Raw genomic sequence first — 19,179 nt, 5'->3', positions numbered from 1 at the left:
CAATTTGTTCTCCTAAGCAAACTTGTGTTTAAACTGAAACAACTTGATTAACTCAAGTTTTTGTTATAATGACAGAAAGCTAACAGAGTCCCTAGGACTGCTTGAGCCCACTGCCTTTGCTCAGGGGGGTGGAGGTCACCCAGAATGGTAGTTAAGTATACTTTAACGGAGTGGCTTCCAAACACCAAGAAAGTAGACTGATGTACTTCCAACAATTCTCTCAAGGATGGACCACTCTGAATAAATAGCACTAATACTCTCCTGAATCATGGAATTCAAATGTTGACACTAGGTAATGCAATATCACATGAAGGCAGAGCCCAGAGTATTTTATTTAAAAAGGATTACTCCATATTCACAACAATACCAGATGAGATTTTCCCCTAAAGTACTCAGCCTCCCTTGCTACCCAGTTGTTTTCTCTTTATGCAAACAAGATAGTACCTATCACACTTCAGTATTAGCCAAGCTTGCTTGTTTTCTTAACCCTATCCCCAGACCCTCCAGAGACATAGAAGACTCATCATTTTTCTTCTCTACTCCTATGCTACCCAGATGAGGACCTACCCACTGACTTGGAAGATGCCTGGTGAAGGCTACTGCAGGAATGCCTTGGCACACTGAGACCTTTTGTGAAGTGGTTAAAAAAATCATAACCCTCCCAGGGAACCCTAGGACTCCCAGCAGTCTAGCCTCTAGCTGTTCAGAATGTTCTGTGAGGTTAACTCTTATCAGCCCTACCCACAGAGGCCGAGGAACTGAGATCAAGAAATACACTGTTAGCACCTGGACTCTGCTGATTTGTTTGGAGGTTTTGTTTGTTGTGTTGTGTTCTGCTGTGTTCTGTTTTGTTTTTTGTTTTGTTTTGTTTTGTGAGACAAAAGGCCTTACCAGGTAGCCCACACTGACCTAAAACTTGCAGTCCTCCTACCTCAGCCTCCCAAGTGCTAGGATTACAGGTTTGCTGTCACAATTCCTAGACTGTTCTGATATTTTATTTATCTTGTAAAATACAGTGGGAGCTGAGAATGGTGGCAAAAGCCTGCAATTACACTACTTGGGAGGCTGAGGTAGAAAGACTACAAGTTTTAGGCTACATAGCAAGAACCTTTCTCCAAAAAAAGTTGGGAGATACAGCTCAGTGGCAGGCTTCTTGTTTAACATGTTCAATCCCTAGTACCACAAAAACAAACAAAATTCATTTAAAAAACAGTAAGGATATGATAGAGGGTATTAGATTTGGCAACTCCAGACCTTGAGACTTTTTTGTGACTGGAGAGCATGGAGGGCACCATGGCAGGAGGGACATGGCATGGGAGGTATTCTAATACACAGGTGCATCAGGGAGACTCAAACTCCATCTGCATTCTCCCATCTCAGAGAAAGCAATGCTTTGGAGTGGGAGAGGAGGAAGATCAGCTGATCAGTCACCAGCACAGTCATCACAGTTGTCAGAGAGGTCGAGGATAGACATCATGGAATCAGACAGCTTGCTGGCAATTTTATCTGTAGATGGAGAAATACAGGTAATTTTGGAGTGGCTGGCTTGTCCAGACCTATACTAACCTCTCAAACCGGCTCAGTTACCCCTCTAAACCCTAAATAAAACTCATGGGCTATTGAAGCTGCCATTCAAACCTAACAGGTATATCCATTCATCTGTGAAGTGATCACCCCGGCATAGCTTCAATCTCAGAGTTTCAGACTCAGGACTGCAAGTATTTTTGTGTCTTCTGAGTACCAAAATAATAACTTTCTTTTATTGTGTGAACTTAGCACTCCCCCATAAAACAAAGCTCACACAGCAAAGGAGAAACATGGTAGTAGTAGTGGCTTTGAGCTTGAATGCTTACCACCCACAGGTTCTACCTTCCACACACACTTGTTCCTCAGAATTCCCTGAGACTTCTCTAGGAAGCCTTTGCTGATCACTCCTAACCACTCCTAACCACTAATCTCCAGGCTGAGTTAGGCTCCCTCACAGTGCTCATTGTATGTGTCCTCAGAATGATCATTCTGCACTGTCAATGTCTGTTTTGTTCCCTCTCTACACCCAAACAAGATCAGGAGTTCAAGGGCAATTCATCTCTGGATTTCCAGGACTAGGAAGGAGTCAGATGGTTATAAAATATGGCCTAGTTAAAAGATGAGGGTTGACAGAGTCAATCAACCCTACCAACATTTGTATTTTGTGACCACCAATTAATAGATATCTGGCCATTTTGAATGTGTTGCAGCTATGGACCTCAGTTTCTTCACTTATCAAAAGAAGAAAACACATTTCCAGTGGGTTAATAAAGGTAAATACATACACACATTCCTCAGTATTCATGGAGGATAACACACAGACTTCGTATGTAACCTACATACATTCTCCTATATACGTGTCTAGATTACTTATATCGTACCTACTACAATATAAACACTAACAGCTGCTATACTGTGTCACAGAACAGTAGCAAGAAACATAGCCTACATGTATTTAGTACAGGGGCAATTAAAAAATTTCTCGTTTGCACTCAATTGACTGTAAGCACGAAGCCACAGATATGGAGGGCCAACTATACACCCTAAAAAAATCTGCATGGGCCATCTATAGACCCTAAAAATCTGCATGGGCCAACTACACAAAGGACCACCATTAAAACAAAGAGAAGTTCTTTTGTGTACTAATGTGCAAATATTCCTACGACATAAGATAGAAAAATGATGAGACAAAAACTGTATGCTCAGCAGACTAGCATTTGTGTGGAAGAAGACAAAGAATATATGAGTTATGTATATATCTATCTTAAGAAAGGTAAGAAATTAACTGGTTGCATAAGGGAGAGGCCTTAAAGAGAGATTTTACTGTATATTCTGTGAGTTTTTAGTGTATTGCTTACCAATACAGTACAAATGATATATATGCATGCTACCTAACAGACAGAAAGCACTCGATAGATGATAAACAGATGAGACCAGTGGTTCTACAACTGTGGTCCCCAGAAATCTGTTTGAACAAACGCTCCAGGTGATGTTGATGCAAACTAAAGTTTTAAGAACCACTTACTAGTAGCTGAGCACTCTAACCCAACCAACCCCTCCAACTCTTGCCTGGAGGTAGACACGTGGAGATGTTCATCCAAGTCCCTAATTCCAGCTCTGATGAGGCATTTTTCAGAGCACAGGGGTGGTCAGGTACCCTACCTGTACGCTTCTGTAATTTCTTCTTATTCTTTAAGGCAGATGCCAGAACCTGGCCTTGTTGAAGAGGGTCTGTCTCCAGGATCCTCTGCAACATCGGGCGACGGTCCACTGAACTGACATCCACTATGCGGTTGTCTCTCGGGCAGTGGTGGTCTACATTGCGTTTAGCCCACCCCATCTGATGACGGTTTGGATTGGTGCAATATCCAGTGAGGTTTCCAATCTGAGTACAGAAACAACAATGGTAAAGTCCTGAACTCCAAACATTTCTGCATAGGAGGCAAGGACAAGCTTGAATAGAACTAAGCTCCATTTCTGGCTCCACCATATCCTAGCTGGTGTTTAGCTAGCTCCTTAGCCTCAGTTTGTTCATCTGTTACTTTTTTTTAACTTCAATAAACAAAATGGGGAAGGAGCTTTGACCCAGACATGAAAATAACCAACTTTCAGTGCTTTCCTATTGCCTAAAGTTTGAAGTCAAGCTTAAGACATTCCATGACCAGACACCAGACTATTCTTTCTCATCTCTATTCTAGCCACTTCATAGCACTAGCAATTTTCCCAAATGCCAGGCTCTCATCGTTTTGAGCCTTGCTATGGATATGGGCTGAGCTCTTGCCAAGAAAACTCAGCCTTCAAGAGAGAACTCAGCCTTCAAGATGTGGCTTAAAAGAAAATTCTCTGACCAAAGAGTATAGTTTAGGGCCGTAAGATCCAGGCTGTCCCCATGTTCTCTCCTGCCCTCCTTAGTGTCTGAAATCCATAGTGTGAATATTGTGGAAGAGCAGAGATAGGGTGATTGAAAAAAAGATGCTAAAAAAACAAACCTGGGAATAGATACTTGTCTATGTTCTAGAATTTTCCTAACAGAAGCTATAACTGCCAGTTTCTCTAAGTCATGAAGCACACTTCTCTATCCAGTCATTAAGTTCATTTACCGTGTTTAAATAATTACATTTTCCTGATTTTATAATTTTTTAATCTAAAAGTTCATAAATCAATGTATAATTATACAAAAAGGTACACATCCATGTGTTAAAGGATTCAATTTTTGTCCTTGTAATTTGTTTACAAATTTCTAAGTAAACTAGCAGAATTAAAAAAAAAACAAACCTGGAATCATGGAGACCATGAAGGTCTTGAATAGGAAGCCACGAAAGGGTGTTTAAGCAGGGAAAGTGACAGGGGTGGTGCTACGTGCCTATAATCTCAGCACTGAGAAGTAGGGAAACAAGAGGATTAGGTATTCAAAGCTAACCTTGGCTACTGAGACCCTGTCTCAATAAAACAACAACAAAGGAAACCACAGAACACATGTCCAAGTGAATTAAGGACTAGAAGCATACTCCAGAGTTAGATGAAAAAACTGGTAACTTCTCAAGAGATTTAGACATAGACTTGGTAACTAACAATTTATGGATTTCAGATATGAGTCAGGGGAGAATCACCCGCTACTTGAACAACTAGGTGAATAAGATGGAGACACCTGTTCTATGGATTGGAATCAGGGCTGGGAAAACTGCTTGGAAGAGCATACCTCCTCCTTAGATATGTCATTGTTTGGCAAATGACACACCAAGTTAGGCATTCAAGAGACCACAACAGGGAGCATGTGAGTGACACATCTCTCTCTTAGAGGAGATGGGTAGCAGGAACTGACTTATTCCCAGAACCTTGTGCAGAGGATACAACTACCATGAACAAGTGGAGAGGTACCTTATACACGGTGGTTTTATTTTCAATGGCATCTGCTATTTTCAGCATCGGAGAATGGAGCCACTTGATCTCCATTTCTTGTGGGTCCATGTCACCCAACAGCTCATCAGATTCTCCCACGGCCAAGCCTTTAACACAACCAACATCACTGTCAGGGCCCTGGCTTCTCCCTGCTGCCAGTCCCCTAATCAGAAAAGACACGTGGGTACTTCTAGGGAAGCGAGGGTTAGGGAGGTTTTCTGCTGAAAGACTACATAACAAAGAATTAAAAGTCGAAATACTAAACCAGGTGGTGCACACCTGTCATCCTAGCACTCAGGAAAGTGAGGCAGGAGGATCATGAGTTTAAGACCAGCCTGAGCTACATGGCAAGCCTGTTTCAAAAAAGAAAGCAAAACAAAAGCATGAATGTTAGAGGACACCTCCCTGCTGGGAGTTGGCCTTGAAGCCTCAGCTTGCTCATGTGAGAAACAAAATTGCCCAAGCTCTACTTAATAGGAGGTAAAACCTGATAGGACACCTATACTGGCTCAAATGTGATCCACATAACCATGCGGATCCCCTTCCTAGGTCCAGGGCTCTCTCCTTCTTCTGGCCCCTTGCCTAGAACTGGCCTCTGCTGGGACCTAGACATGCCCAGTGTTTTGTGCCTCACTACCCTCACTACCCTCATACACGCTTCTACCAACTTTATCCCCACACCTTCCCTGAATGTGTTAATTCCTACTCACTCAAGATCCAATGCCAGCACCAATTCCTCCAAATGCCTTTTACCACTAACTTCTCCCTATTCACTTTTGTCTCAACTCCCTACACTTCAAATATTATTCCAAAATGCATTTGCAGTGATGATACCCCTCCAGCCAGGGTGAAGCATCACCACAGGAACATGAGCTCAAATCCCTCTCAACTGCCCACTTGACAGAAGCAGAAACTGAAGTTCAGCAAGGGGGCTGCCATGCCCAAAGTCACTTGTGGAATAAACTGGGAAACAGGCAAGTGCTCTTGCCCTCATTTGTAATCTAAGACTCTTAAAACCCCAGGGAAGGAAAATGACTGGCCCTCAAGAGAAATAGAAACCAGTAAGGCCAGCCAAGGACTCTCTCAACTGCCTCCGAGTGTACATGGCAGCCCAGAGAACACTGGGCACCTTGCTTGGGCAGGTAGAGAAACGGGAGCCACAGACAGGGCTACAAATAGGAGTGGCTAAGAAACTTTCTAACCATTTTCTAAGTCACACTTCAGTATATGCCAGCTAACACTTACTGAGCACTGATCTGCTGCATCTATTGTTCTGTGTTTTTCACTCCGTTTTTGGTGCTGAGGATCAAAGTAGGGCCTTGAGCATGCTAAGCACACGCTGTATCACTGAGCATTGTCCTACAAATGAAGTAAATCTTTACAATACCCTTATGGAATGGGTGTTACGGTTCTCATTTTACAAATGAGAACACCAAGATAGAGAAATGAACACAACAGACTTGTTCAGCATCATACAGCTAATGAAGAGCAAGGTTTGGATTTGAATGCAGGCAGCCCAAACTTATAACCACCTACCTATGCTGAGCTGGGAGACTTCAGGAAAGTTAGTGCCAGGGACACCACTGTGTGTCACTGTCTATATGCCTTTTGGCATTTTAAATATGATCTTTTTTTGGAGACAGGGTCTCACTATGTAACACTGGCTGGCCTAGAACTTACTATGTAGACCAGGCTGACTTTGGACTCACAGAGATCTATCTGCCACTTACCTGCTGACTGCTGGGATTAAAGGGGTGGGTCACCATGCCTGGCTTGACATTTTTTAATTTTCTGCCTAGCCTGAGTGCTGGGATAAAAGGCGTGTGCCACCACACCCAGCAAATATGACCTTTTTTGACTTAGTTATATCAGTAGTCAGTGGAGGTAAAAAGAAAACTCTAAGAGTGCACATGAAATTGCTGTGGGAAATACTAGGGCAGCCAGGCATGGTGGTATACACCTGATATTGCAGGACTGCCTCAAGTTCAAAGCCAGCCTGTGCTACACAGTGAATAACAGGTCAGACAGGGTCACATAGTAGGACCCTGTCTGAAAAAGCCTAGAGCACCTAGGGATGTACCTTAATGGGTAGAGTGCTTGCCTAACATGCACAAAGCCCTAGGTTTAATAGTCAACACTTTTTTTTTAAAGCCTAGGGCACTAGGAAGAAGGGAGATAGGGAGAGGGACTGGATGTTTATTTGAGACGGGGTCTCTGCTATATAGCCCAGGTTGGGCTGGAACTCTTGATCTTCATGCCTCAGCTTCCCAGGTACTGGCATGACAGGCCTATGCTATCATGCCCAACCAAGAAAGGGATTTTGAAAGAGATGCTTCAATTCACTTCAGGTCTCAAAAGACAGGAATGGAGCCTCCCATTTCCAGAGCACCTAAAGGGGTACCAGATACTTAGAGCCTACCTACCAAAAGTTTATCATCATCACTATCATCATCATCAGCACCACACCACCACTCCCACCCTCATGGGCCAGATTAGAATGCTAAACCTTGCAGGACAATTAATTAAGTTCCGTATTAGTTAAACTTGTGTAAAGCCCAAGTAGCCCCAGGGAAGGGGAAAGCGAATGTGTGATCTGACATTTTGTCTGGGCTCCACTAGGACAAAACCATATGTGCCCACCCATCCACACTTACATTCCATGGTGTCTTCATTGGCCTGCTCAGTATCCTCAATGTCAAAGACCTCAGTCATCTCCTTGACAATCTCAGCACTGAGATGGGTGGGCAGACTGTGGGTAGATGGTGGTGGTATATAGAAGCTGATCTTCCCACTGTATTGGGGAGTATGGAGAGATTATTGGTGGTGTCACTGAGAGAACAAATGGTCTACTGAAAGATGAGCTTGCAAGACAGAAAACAGTAAAGACAAGAAAATCAGACAGTGGTTTCTGAACAATGGGTTAAACTCAATAACCACTAAGCACAAAGTCCTAAGCAAGGCATGCATAATTCTTTGGCTATCCCTTAGGATCTACAAAGACAAGGCTGTCCCACTGGCTTCAATGAACACCGCCTCCTGCTTAGCCCCTTCCTCACCTCACCCAGTCAGCCAGGACAGCTTTGGCAGCCTGTTCTTGACTATATATGCCTCCCTTCTTCTTCTTTCCCAAGCGGTGGGCCACTGCAGTCAGAAATTGCTCAGTAGTCTGGAATCCAGAGACACCATAATAGTTGGAAATCTAGCAAATGGAAGGAGAAAAGTCATGAGAAAGAGTGAAAGGCCTTTGGAGTAGTGAGATGGGACATCCGCTGAGGCCCTGCTGTATACCTCCTCCAGGTTACAGCGCTGCAGGATGGTCTCCACTGGGGTCACAGGATCTGTCAGCTTCTGCACATGGATGCAATTACGCAGGATGGTGCCCACCTCTGAGTTGGGTCCTGGGACAATGCCTGGAGCATCCAGAAGCCTGATGAACTTGTCTAGGTAGACCTCTTGCATGAATCTGGAGAGAGGAGAAACAAGGACCAGATGTATCTGACATCTAGCCACAAATGGGCCTGGGGAGGCTGGAGGGAGGTAAAAGAAGAAAAGGGAGCATGTCTTTTAAATGAAGTGGGAAGATACAGGACCAGGGGGATCTGAGGCACTATAGACCTGGGACTGATTCTAAAATCTAACCTCTGCTAGAGGTGACTTATCTGCAGGATCTCAGGCAAGCTTCTGACTCTCTTTAAGCCTCAGCAACAGAGAGCTTCTCAAAAGTAGCTCAATCTTGTAGTTGTTAAGAATGACCCAGCAGGGAGCCAGGCCTATACCTGGATTGGGTCAGGTAAATGAGGGCTGCTAGCAGGACTCCTACACCCAGGGAATGAATCACAGGATGGTCCACAATTACCCAAGAGACAGGGACTGCAGGCATGAGTTATGGAGGAATGGTATTTAAGAGACTGGGTGAATGCTTACTTTGTGACACCAGGAACCGCTCCCACACTGCATGCACGGCTGCGCTTCAGGCTATTGATCAGACTGCTCTTCCCCACATTGGGAAGGCCTGCAAAGTAGCAGCAGAACACTAAGGACAGAAAGTACTTACAGGACTTCAGGCCAGTCTGTGTAAAACGGCCTGGCAGGGGCAGTGATCAGGTCATGGACAAGCCGAAAGTAGAGCCTGGCCCCCTGTCTTCCCACCCCAGGCCCTGGCCAATATCCTAACTGCCTTTCTAGTTCTCTCCTCCTTTTGTGAGCATGCTCGGCATACATGTCCCTGTCTCTAAATGTGAAACCCACTTGCCACTACCACCAGCCTGAAGAGGTGCTCCATATAAGTTCTCACAAACATGATCCATCAAAAGGCGGATATCAATAAGTGTTTGTGAAACAGACACATCTGTTCTGACATGCAATTCCCTTGGGAATTACTCCTCTCTAGATGCTCTTCTCTCTATGCAGCTGTCTTTGCCTGTAATGTCTATACTGGAGCACCTGTGCACCTCTATGTCTGGGTATATCTTTGTGAGTTTCTGTCTCTCTGGTCTGTCATTCTTATTGTCCTCTCTCTGTAAGTACTCAAGTTTACCAATATGTACTACTCTCTTACGTGTGCCTGGGAAGACCTCTGCTCTGGTACTTCAAAATCTATACATTTCTGTGTGTCTCTTGGTCACTTGAATTCAAATGTGACTGTTCCTCCTTTTTTATTGGATCTCTCCCTCTTGGTCTATTACTCCCACAACTGTTTCTCAGCATCAGTATCTAAAAATGTTTTTCATTCGATTCTCTACACTCCAATTCCACTTCTGAGCACACGGCCTCTATGTTCCTTCTCTCTGAAGCCTGTCTGTAGATATGCTCTATTCAGGTTTCAGATGGCCTTTTTTCCTTTTGTGTATTTCCCTCACTGTCTTTAATTCTCTCCATACAAATTTCTGTTTCACCATGGGTATGTCTATTTGCCTTTCTCTGTGACTCTAGGTTCTATCTGCAGGTTAAGTGTATTTGGGCACACATTGAGTCTCCCTGTGGCTCTATTTGCATTGGGGGAGCAACCTGAGGTGAGTGTGGGAAGACTTGGTCTACCCGCATTTTGCCTCTGAGTCTGTCTCTGTCTGCAGATGTGCCCTCTCTGGGCCTGTACATGACTCCATATATTAGTATATATGTATGTCTAAAAATCTATGTGTACATAGGCCTATGTTATATTCTTCTATGTCTAGGTCTCTCATCTGTCTGCATTCCAGTATGTTCTTTATTTCAATATGCATATCTAAGCATGTACATATATGGGGGGGGGTCTGTTCTTTACATCCCCTTATGCAGGTACATGTCTACATGTGTACCTGTTTTTTAAATTTTTGCAACACTGGGGACTCAATCCTGGGTCTCACATGTTGAGCAAGCCCTCTTCTCACTCTTTTTTTGAGACAAGTTGCCCATTACAGGTCTGGTTTACCAGCTCTGTTTTAATGTCTCTTTTGGAAGAAACATTTCTTCACGTTCCTTATGGATATCTTTTTCTATATGACGCTGCCATTTAAAATTGTCTTTTTTTTTTGTCTTTTTGAAGCAGGGTCTCCCTGTAGCCCAAGCTGTCCTGGAACTCACTATGTAGACCAGGCTGGTTTTGAACTCACAGAGATCCACCTGCCTCTGCCTCCCAAGTGCTGGGACTACAGGCGTGCGCCACCATGCCCGGCTAAAAATAATTTTTTTTTTATTATTATCCAGCAATTCTGAAATCTGACTCCCCTGCTCTTTCTATTTTATATATTCTTTGTACAATTCTCTTCAATGTGTCTTGGCTTTTCTTTCCCTCCCTGATAACCTATCTGTCCCTGCCTCTCAATTTCCCCAATTCCCCTTTCACGATCCTTCCCACAGCACTGTGGGTTTCAGAAAGGTCCAGGACTAAGCTCTACCTTGTTTCCCCACAGGATTGAGTTCCACAGGCCCTTTTCCCTTTTGCAGGTCTCAGTGTCCTCATCTGTAAGAGGGAGGTTGGTCATGCTTCCCTCCCACAGCTCTAACAATGTGGAATGCCTTGGCACCATGTATTTGGTACTAATAGTCAATATGTAGTAATAATTATGAAAATGCCTGCCCCGTCCCACTAGCCAAATTATAAATTCTGAAACCCTTCTTGGACCCCTCCTTTCTGTCCCAAAGAGGCAACACAACATTCCCAGGACCATTTCCCTCAGCAAAGTCACTGCCCAAGAAAGGAGCCTAGGCCTCATCCTTATTTGCCCAGCCTTACCTACAACACCCACACGAATGTGGGTGCGCACTTCACCCAGGCGGCAATAGTTCCCCAAGACCCTCATGAGGTTTTCAGCTCCAAAACAGGCTTTGCTTTTCAGCAGCGATTCAGGGGCCTGATCCGCTGGAACACTACACCGAGTCTATAAAATGAGGGTCATTACAGAACAGGCATCATATGGAAGATGCAATCTGAGCCTAGACTTCCAACCTGTAGAGCAGCATGCAGGATCACCCTGTAATCTCTAAACTCACTGCTTTCTTACATAGGCCCCAAACACCTGCTACTTCCTGGATCTTCTTTGTCTCCAGTTTCTGTGTTTTGTGTTTCTCATTTTCTGTCCCTGCTCCAGCCTCCAAATATGCATCTTTTGACCACTCCCTGCCCCCCACAGCAGAGGCATGATGACATCCTGGCTCTAGGCAAACTACAGTTTGATTTCTAGCTCTACCTCTCACAGGTCCATAAAGAAAAACCATTTCCCATCTCTGAGCCTCAGTGTCTGATGTATACCAAAAGGAAACCTGACCTCTCTGCCTGCGCAGAAATGAGAGGGTATCTGACCCAAAGTTGACCTTCCCTTGACCCCTCAAACAAGACAGGGTCATCCCAGCCTCCATACTTTTATTTCTTATGCCACCTCCCCTGATCAGAACGGCTTTCCTCTTCCTCTTCCCTTACTGACCACAAAATTTGAATGCCACAAAATTGGAATTAACCTAAGTATTTTTATCAGTAAGAAAAAAACCCACGAAGTATATGCTTGAGGTAAAATATAATTGCTCCAAAGGTTGTTTTTATGTCTTTGCCATCAAAAAAGGCAAAAACGTTGGGCTGGGCTGTGTAGCTCAGAAGTAGAATGCTTGCCTAGAAGGCGCAACACCCTGGGTTTGATCCCCAGGACTACATGTGGGGGGAGCCAAAAAGACTATCTGTCTAAACACATTCAATATACCCAATTTAAATAGGGATTTCTTTTTGGAAAAGGCAGATTTAAGACAGAATGAAAAAAATACACCTGGGAATAAAAACGGGCATGCCTACAAAAGAATAAAAAGTTTAATGAGATCTAATCACGGTGGGTTCCAACTTACTAGGCCCTGATGCTTTTTCTTGTCTTTGTTTCCTTAAAGAATATTGCACAATAATACTATATATAGGCAAATATTGTCCTATGTAACTCAAGCTAACTAACAACACATCATTAGAACTAGTATTTACAATTGGTATTGATTATATTACACAATAAAATATTAAGTATGTCTACAAAATTTAATGCTATCAAGTGTTGGCAAGACTATAGCAAAAGCAGGACATGGTAGCGCACACTTTTCATCCTACATCGAGGCCAACCTGGCCTACATAGGGAATTCCAGGCCAGCTGGAACTACAGGGAGACCCTGTTTCAAAAAAGACCAAAAAAAAAGAAAATATCAAATGCATAAAGTCTATGTATGATGCAGCCACATCATCATTCAGTACTTAATCCACACCTGCCTACATGCTAGGGAGATATGTACAAAGAACCTTATAGAAGCACTGGTTATAATGATGAAAAACTGGAAACAAGGGACTGAGGTGTAGCTCAGCGGTAGAGCACTTGCACAGCAAAATGCCCTAGGTTCCATTCCCAGTATTGCAAAAGAAAAAATACTAAGTTTAATACCTGGTGCAAAATGTCCTACAACACCCAGTTTATCTCCCTAAAAATAACCAATGTTACTGCAATACTTTAATAGTTTGTAATAGTTAGAAAATGTTATTTCTATATCAATAGAAAATACCATACTGGGTTTTTTTTTTTTTGTCTTTTTGAGGCAAGGTCTCCTTGTAGCCCCAACTGTCCTGGAACTCACTATGTAGACCAGGCTGAACTTGAACTCAAAGATCCGCCTGCCTCTGCCTCCCAAGACCATACTGTTTTAAAGAGGAAAAAAATGAATGGAACAATATAGTTTTTGAAGAGTTAGCATGTAATTAACACTATTTTCCAAATCTCCAATAGACAGTATGTATGATTACATCTTCACAGCTGGAAAAAGTATGCTTCCTGAACAGCAATTATATAGGAAGGAGTAAATTAAAATTAAAGCTAACAAGTTACCCAGTAGAGAAAAAAACCTCCAAGCTGAAACCCCAATTCAATTATTAAAGAGTCAGAGGGCCCAGTCCAAGTCATAACATCCACAACCCTGGGTCTAAGCCACAATGAAAGAGGCTAGATACCCTGACCCCAAACTTACCAAATTTCTGACTTGATGCTGTGTGCTGGCCTTGAAAGCCACAGTTGGCAGCTCATTGCGAAGGTAATCCAGCCACTTTTCCACAATTTCTTTGGGAACCAGGTCTGGGTAAAACAGGAACAAATGGGGCTGGTAAGAACATTACCCCCATGACTTCACCCAAAGACACATCCATGTACATCCAAGTCTAGGTCCCTCCTGCCAACAGGTCTCTCCTCTGGCTCTATCAGTCCCTGCCTAGTCCCCAGGATGGAGTTAGAACAGTCTTTCTTGAGCTGGTCATGATGGCACACGCCTTTAGTCCCAACACTCAGGAGGCAGTTTAAGGTCAGACTGGTCTACACAGCGAGTTCCAGGCCGGCTGGGGCTACAGGTGAGACCCTGTCTCAAAAAAGACCAAAAAAAAAGAAAGGACACTTTTGTCCATGGAACCAGCTGGTCCTCCCTGAGAAGGCTAGTTCTCTTGAAGAAAATATGCAAACTAGTCATATGATCTCAGACATCTGCTTCCTGTCAGGGTGCCCAGGCTACCAGAGGCCTTCTAAAGATCATACTTCCCATCCCCTCTCTGGATCATTCTATGCTGAGTCAAATGTCAACAAAACTCATCACTAAGGATATCTATGATTTGGGATGTAGTCTCACAACAAAGCTGTGAGGCTGGAACATTCATGAACCCATTTATTGTCAGAGAAAAAAAAGCTCTCAAGTGGTAGGACCTGTCTGCTATCTCAGAGAAAATATCAAAAGTGGGGTGAAACCCACACCTGACAGACTCCTGTCCCAGACTTTGGGTTCTAGCTTGGGGTACAAAGGTCTCCAAGACTGTCTTGCTATAAAAATGGCTCAAAATTCCAAGAAAAGGGGGCTCAAAGGCAAACAGGCTTAGGTTCCACCCCTCATCGTGCTACATATACTCTGTACGTATTTGTGTGTATGTATATCAGGCAATACTTCCGATTTTGTAAATTGGAACAAGAATTCCTATTATGCATGACAATTCTGAATGTTACTAAGATGCTTGATTTCAGTGCCTAGCCTGTGCTAGCCTTAGCTTGATCCCTTCCCTACATTACCCAATCCTTCCCAACACCTACCAATCTTGTTCAAGACCAAGACCAATTTCTTGTTGCCTTCTGCCCGCAAGACAGTCTCCTCCATCTGGAAACAGCGGCAGCCCAATGGGTCTCTGGCATCTAGAACTTCTAGAATCACATCAGAGTATTCAACCACCTGCAGGATAGAGAATACATAGGATGAAGAGACTGTGTAGCAGGCAAGAAAAGGCCTCTATCTCGGTCAGGGAAGGAGAAGAAATGGACTGGGGCCCTCACCAAAAAGCTTTAAGAAATGGACCCGTTAGTCAAACACTGTAGCTCAAACCTATAATCTCAGCACTTGGGACTATGAGGCAGGAGGGCCACAGGGAGTTCAAGGCCAGCTTGCCATACAGTTCTAGGTCAGAACTGGGATAAAGAGACCTTGTCTCAAAAAGAAAGAAAAGGAAAAAAGATGCGGGCTGGAGAGAGGCTCAGCAATTAAGAGGATAAGAACATTTGCTCTCAGAGGACCTGGGTACGATTCCCAGCACTCACACAGCTGCTAACAACCATCCATAACTCCAGTTCCAGGGGAATCTGACACCCTCTTCTGACCTCTGACACCCTTTACTGACCTCCATGAGCATTGCACAGCACAGGTGAACTTACATACATGCAGGCAATACATTCATACACATAAAATAATAAATAAAACATTTTTTAAATCCCACAAAAACCAAACACCAAAAGAAGAAAGAAATGAATCCCCATACCTTTCGGAACTCCTTGTAATAGGCCTTCCTTGTGGCCTCGTCATCCAGCTGAGGGAACATATTTAATTCCTGCAAAACTTCCTCCTAAAGGAGGAAAAAAGAGAATGGTCTAGGGGAAGAAGTTTTGGAGGAAGCAGATGAAAGGAAGGAGAGGGGGAGGGACAGCATAAAGGAGGGCAGAGGGAGGGAGGATGAACAAGAACCAACAAGACTTTGAAAACCACAGGAAGCTACAAGATACCACTTGAGTCTCAGCCCACTTAAAAGCTAGCAGGACGGCTCAGTGGGTAAAAGCATTTGCCACATATATCTAGCAATCTGAGTTCCTCTGCCAGAAGACTTGACTCACAGCATATACAAATACACGATAATGGATAATTTTGCAGTATTTTATTATTTTTATTTTATGTGTATTGCTTGCATGTATGTAAGTTGCACCTGTGTCATGCAATGCCCAAAGAGGTCAGAAGAGGGCCTCAGATCCCCTGGAACTGGAGTTATAGACAGCTGTTAACTGCCATGTGGATACTAGGAATCGAATCCAGGTCCTCTGCAAGAACAGTGCTCTTAACTGCTTCCATCTCTCTATCTCCAATAATGGATAATTTTTAAAAATTCTTAGCCAGGTGTGGTGGTGCACGCCTTTAATCCCAGCACTCAGGAGGCAGAGGCAGGTGGATATCTGTGAGTTCAAGGCCAGCTGGGTCTACATATGAGTTCCAGGTCAGCTGGGGCTTACAGGGAGATCCTATCTCAAAAAGACCAAAAAGTGAAAAATTCTTTTAAAGGGGCTGGATGGAGAGATGGCTCAACGGTTAAGAGCACTGGCTGCTCTTGCAGAGGACCCAGGTTTGATTCTCTGCACCCACATGGCGCCTAACAACCATCCATAACTCTAGTTCCAGGGAATCCAACTCCCTCTTCTGACCTTCGTGGGCACTGCATGACATGGGTCCACCAACCTACATGCAAGTAATATACTCATACACATAACATAAAATAATATTTTTTCAAAATTATTTTAAAGTAGCACTGACCAAGCAAAAATGCTGGCAAACTAGAATCAGAGTTAGGCACATATGTGTTCCTAGCTGTACATGTGCATTTGATCACCAGCCAGAGGCCTGCCTGACCACAGGTATATATAAAGGAGGGAGGAAAGGAGAAAGTGTGAGAAAAACAAGCTAAGGGGAACATGGGATGGGGAAGCAAAGCCTTTAGTATGTGTCGGAAGGTAGTCTGAGCTGGCAAGTGCATCTTGTGTTTGTGAGACAACAAATGGCAGAAAGGGAGAAAGAAGGCCCACAAGGAAAATGAGATCCAAAATACATTCCTCTGTCTTCTCAATCCTCCCTTCACATTCTCCCGCCCTCCCTTCCCCCATGTCCTTGGTCATACCTCTCCTAGTCTCTAACTCCATACCATTCATCTTTGGGCTCAAGCTTGAGAGAGGCATTCTCCACAGATGCCCAGTCACAGGCAGGGTGCAAAATGGCCCCTTTTTCTCCCTCTTATTTTTCCCTTTCTTTCTAATTGTTTTCCTTCTCTGTACTTACTCATTTCTTCCCCTCCACCAACCTTATAACTTTCCTTCTTTTATTTAGCAGAACAGCCAAATCCACCCCAATCCCACCCACCAGCAAGACTACTCTCTTACCTTGTTTTCAAATTCCTGCTGACGTTTCAGGACATCCTGACAATAGCTCTCGAGGGTCCTATGTCTTTGTCTCTCTTGCTCCCGGGCAACTTGCTGCTTCTCCCTCATCTCTTCAACCTAACAAGTGAGCAGACACTGTCATTGAAACTGACTAGGTTTGCAGCCCAAACCATAGATGGGTAACAGATGGAAGCAGCAGGAATACTGGAAGAAGAGAGACAGGACAGCAGGAATATTTGTGAAGAAAAAGACAGAGAGATTACAGGAGGGCGAGGTAGAGGAAAAATTAGAAGTTGGACACGGTAGCACTCATTTGTAATTCTAGCACTTGAGAGGTTGAGGCAGGGGGATTGCCATGAGGTCAAGGCCAACCTGGGCCATATAGTGACACCAGGATACCAGGCCAGCCAGAGCTACATAGCAAGACCACTATAGCATTCAAGCCAATCTCAAAAAATAAAAAAGCATCAGTGAGGCGGCTCAGTGGGTAAAAATGCTTCCTGTACAAGCCTGATGTCCTGAGTTTGATTCTCAGAATCCATGATGGAAAGACAGAACCGATTCCCAAAAATTATCCTCTTACCTTCACGTGTGTACATCATGGCATGCACAGACCTGCACCCCCCCACACACACAATAATAATAATAATGAAAAATTTGAAATATACAAAAAAATACATAGAAAAAAGCAAGAAAAATAAAAAGAGGATCTAGGATAGAGAATGCATTCTAAGCATATGAAACCACTTAAATCCAAATGAGAAAAGAGAATAAGATCTTAGGATGTATCAAGCAGAAAGAGAAACTTGCACACTTGTGCAGCCGCAACCACTCAGGGTTTGCAATGAAAGGATTTCATGTGTCCAGGCATTCAAGACCAGCCTGTGCAACAAAGTAAGACCCTGCCTCAACAAATAAACAAAACAAGAAAAAAGCAGCAAGAGACAAAAAGGCTGGTCACAGAGGAAGGAAGCATCCAGGAAAGGGAGATGACAAAGTCAAAATAAGTGTACTTTGAGGAAAGCATGGTCTCAAAATGCTGAAAATTCCTCTAAGGTGATGGGAGAAAACACCCATGAGGGTAGGCAATGTGGAGGATAGGCCAGTGGAAGAGAGGCTAGCAGAAGAGATTTCAGTGGAACAGTGGGAATGTAAGTCAGACAGCAATGTATTGGGAGGTTAGAATTAGATGACCAAATAGAGAAGTTAAATCCCTATCGTTATCACAGTAACCTGCCTCACTTTCCCCATTCACAAACAGCATCAAGAAACCCAACACCTCTGGCCCCTGTCTTTCTACAGACCAGATAGTCAAGTCAGGCCCTTTCTCGCCAAAGATAAAATGCTCACCCTTTTCTTCTTTAATTCAGCTTCCCGACTGGCATGATCATTACAATGAACAAACTGGGAAGCAGATGACTGTCTGGAGACTACTTTCTTCACACTTTGCTTTGCAGGCTGGTCACCATGCAAGAAAAGGAAAATTAAAGAATTAGTAATCAATAGAAACCACCCCACCCCACTACAGAGAAACATGCAGGGGTTTTTTTTTTGGGGGGTCTGCCCAGAAATATCCTTGCCTGGCTGGAGTTAGAGCCTTCCCCATTGTGGAGCAGGAATGACAGCAAAGTGCTGGGGACCACTTTGCCAAGGCCAAAGGGAAAGCATTCCTGACAAACAGCACCCAAAATGGGACCTTTGGACCTACAGCAACAGTACCTGAGAACTTGTCAGAAATACAAATTATGGGCTGAGCATAGGGCTCAGTGGGAGAGCACTTGCCTGGCATGCTCAAGGCCCTGGGTCTGATTCCCAGCAACGAAAAAAAAATGTGGATGGCAATAATCCCTAAAAGGTAAATCCAGCACAAAGGAGTATAAGGCTTAGGGCAGAAACTTAATAATATACAGGTGACTGCTACAGCCACTGAGTAGGGAAAAAAAGCGTCACCCATAACTACTGACCAGAGGCCCAACAATGGGCATACCTCATCTGAAGGTAAGGACAACTTACCTTCTTGCAGCCTTTGGAACCTTTACCCGGTTTTTTATTTAGGTAAATCCAGCACAAAGGAGTATAAGGCTTAGGGCAGAAACTTAATAATATACAGGTGACTGCTACAGCCACTGAGTAGGGAAAAAAAGCGTCACCCATAACTACTGACCAGAGGCCCAACAATGGGCATACCTCATCTGAAGGTAAGGACAACTTACCTTCTTGCAGCCTTTGGAACCTTTACCCGGTTTTTTATTTTCTGTAAGAGAGAAATGAGAGAGAGAGAGAGAGAGAGAGAGAGAGAGAGAGCTATCATTTACCCACTCAA

General features: G+C 43.8%; 1 protein-coding gene across 2 annotated transcripts in view; it reads right to left on the bottom strand.

Moving 5' to 3' along the window:
* Positions 1-308: 308 nt before the first annotated feature.
* Positions 309-19,179, bottom strand: part of Gnl3l (G protein nucleolar 3 like) — a 27,259-nt gene continuing 8,388 nt past the window's right edge. For both annotated transcript variants that reach the window (XM_008838748.3, XM_029566253.1), the window contains 14 exons: positions 19,070-19,110; positions 18,207-18,314; positions 16,857-16,973; positions 15,200-15,283; positions 14,484-14,619; positions 13,387-13,490; positions 11,141-11,285; positions 8,851-8,938; positions 8,215-8,389; positions 7,983-8,125; positions 7,581-7,717; positions 4,906-5,033; positions 3,190-3,412; positions 309-1,506 (listed from right to left, as the gene is read on the bottom strand). In XM_008838748.3, the coding sequence (XP_008836970.1) occupies positions 1,424-1,506; positions 3,190-3,412; positions 4,906-5,033; positions 7,581-7,717; positions 7,983-8,125; positions 8,215-8,389; positions 8,851-8,938; positions 11,141-11,285; positions 13,387-13,490; positions 14,484-14,619; positions 15,200-15,283; positions 16,857-16,973; positions 18,207-18,314; positions 19,070-19,110 (1,712 nt within the window). In that variant the 3' untranslated portion in view covers positions 309-1,423. The remainder of the gene's footprint in view (positions 1,507-3,189; positions 3,413-4,905; positions 5,034-7,580; positions 7,718-7,982; positions 8,126-8,214; positions 8,390-8,850; positions 8,939-11,140; positions 11,286-13,386; positions 13,491-14,483; positions 14,620-15,199; positions 15,284-16,856; positions 16,974-18,206; positions 18,315-19,069; positions 19,111-19,179) is intronic.

The sequence above is a fragment of the Nannospalax galili genome, unplaced genomic scaffold (genome assembly GCF_000622305.1).
Source record: "Nannospalax galili isolate Female #2095 unplaced genomic scaffold, S.galili_v1.0 scaffold1759, whole genome shotgun sequence".
Taxonomy (NCBI): Eukaryota; Metazoa; Chordata; class Mammalia; order Rodentia; family Spalacidae; genus Nannospalax; species Nannospalax galili.
Note: the sequence above shows the minus strand (reverse complement) of the source record. Positions and strands in the feature narration are given on the sequence as shown.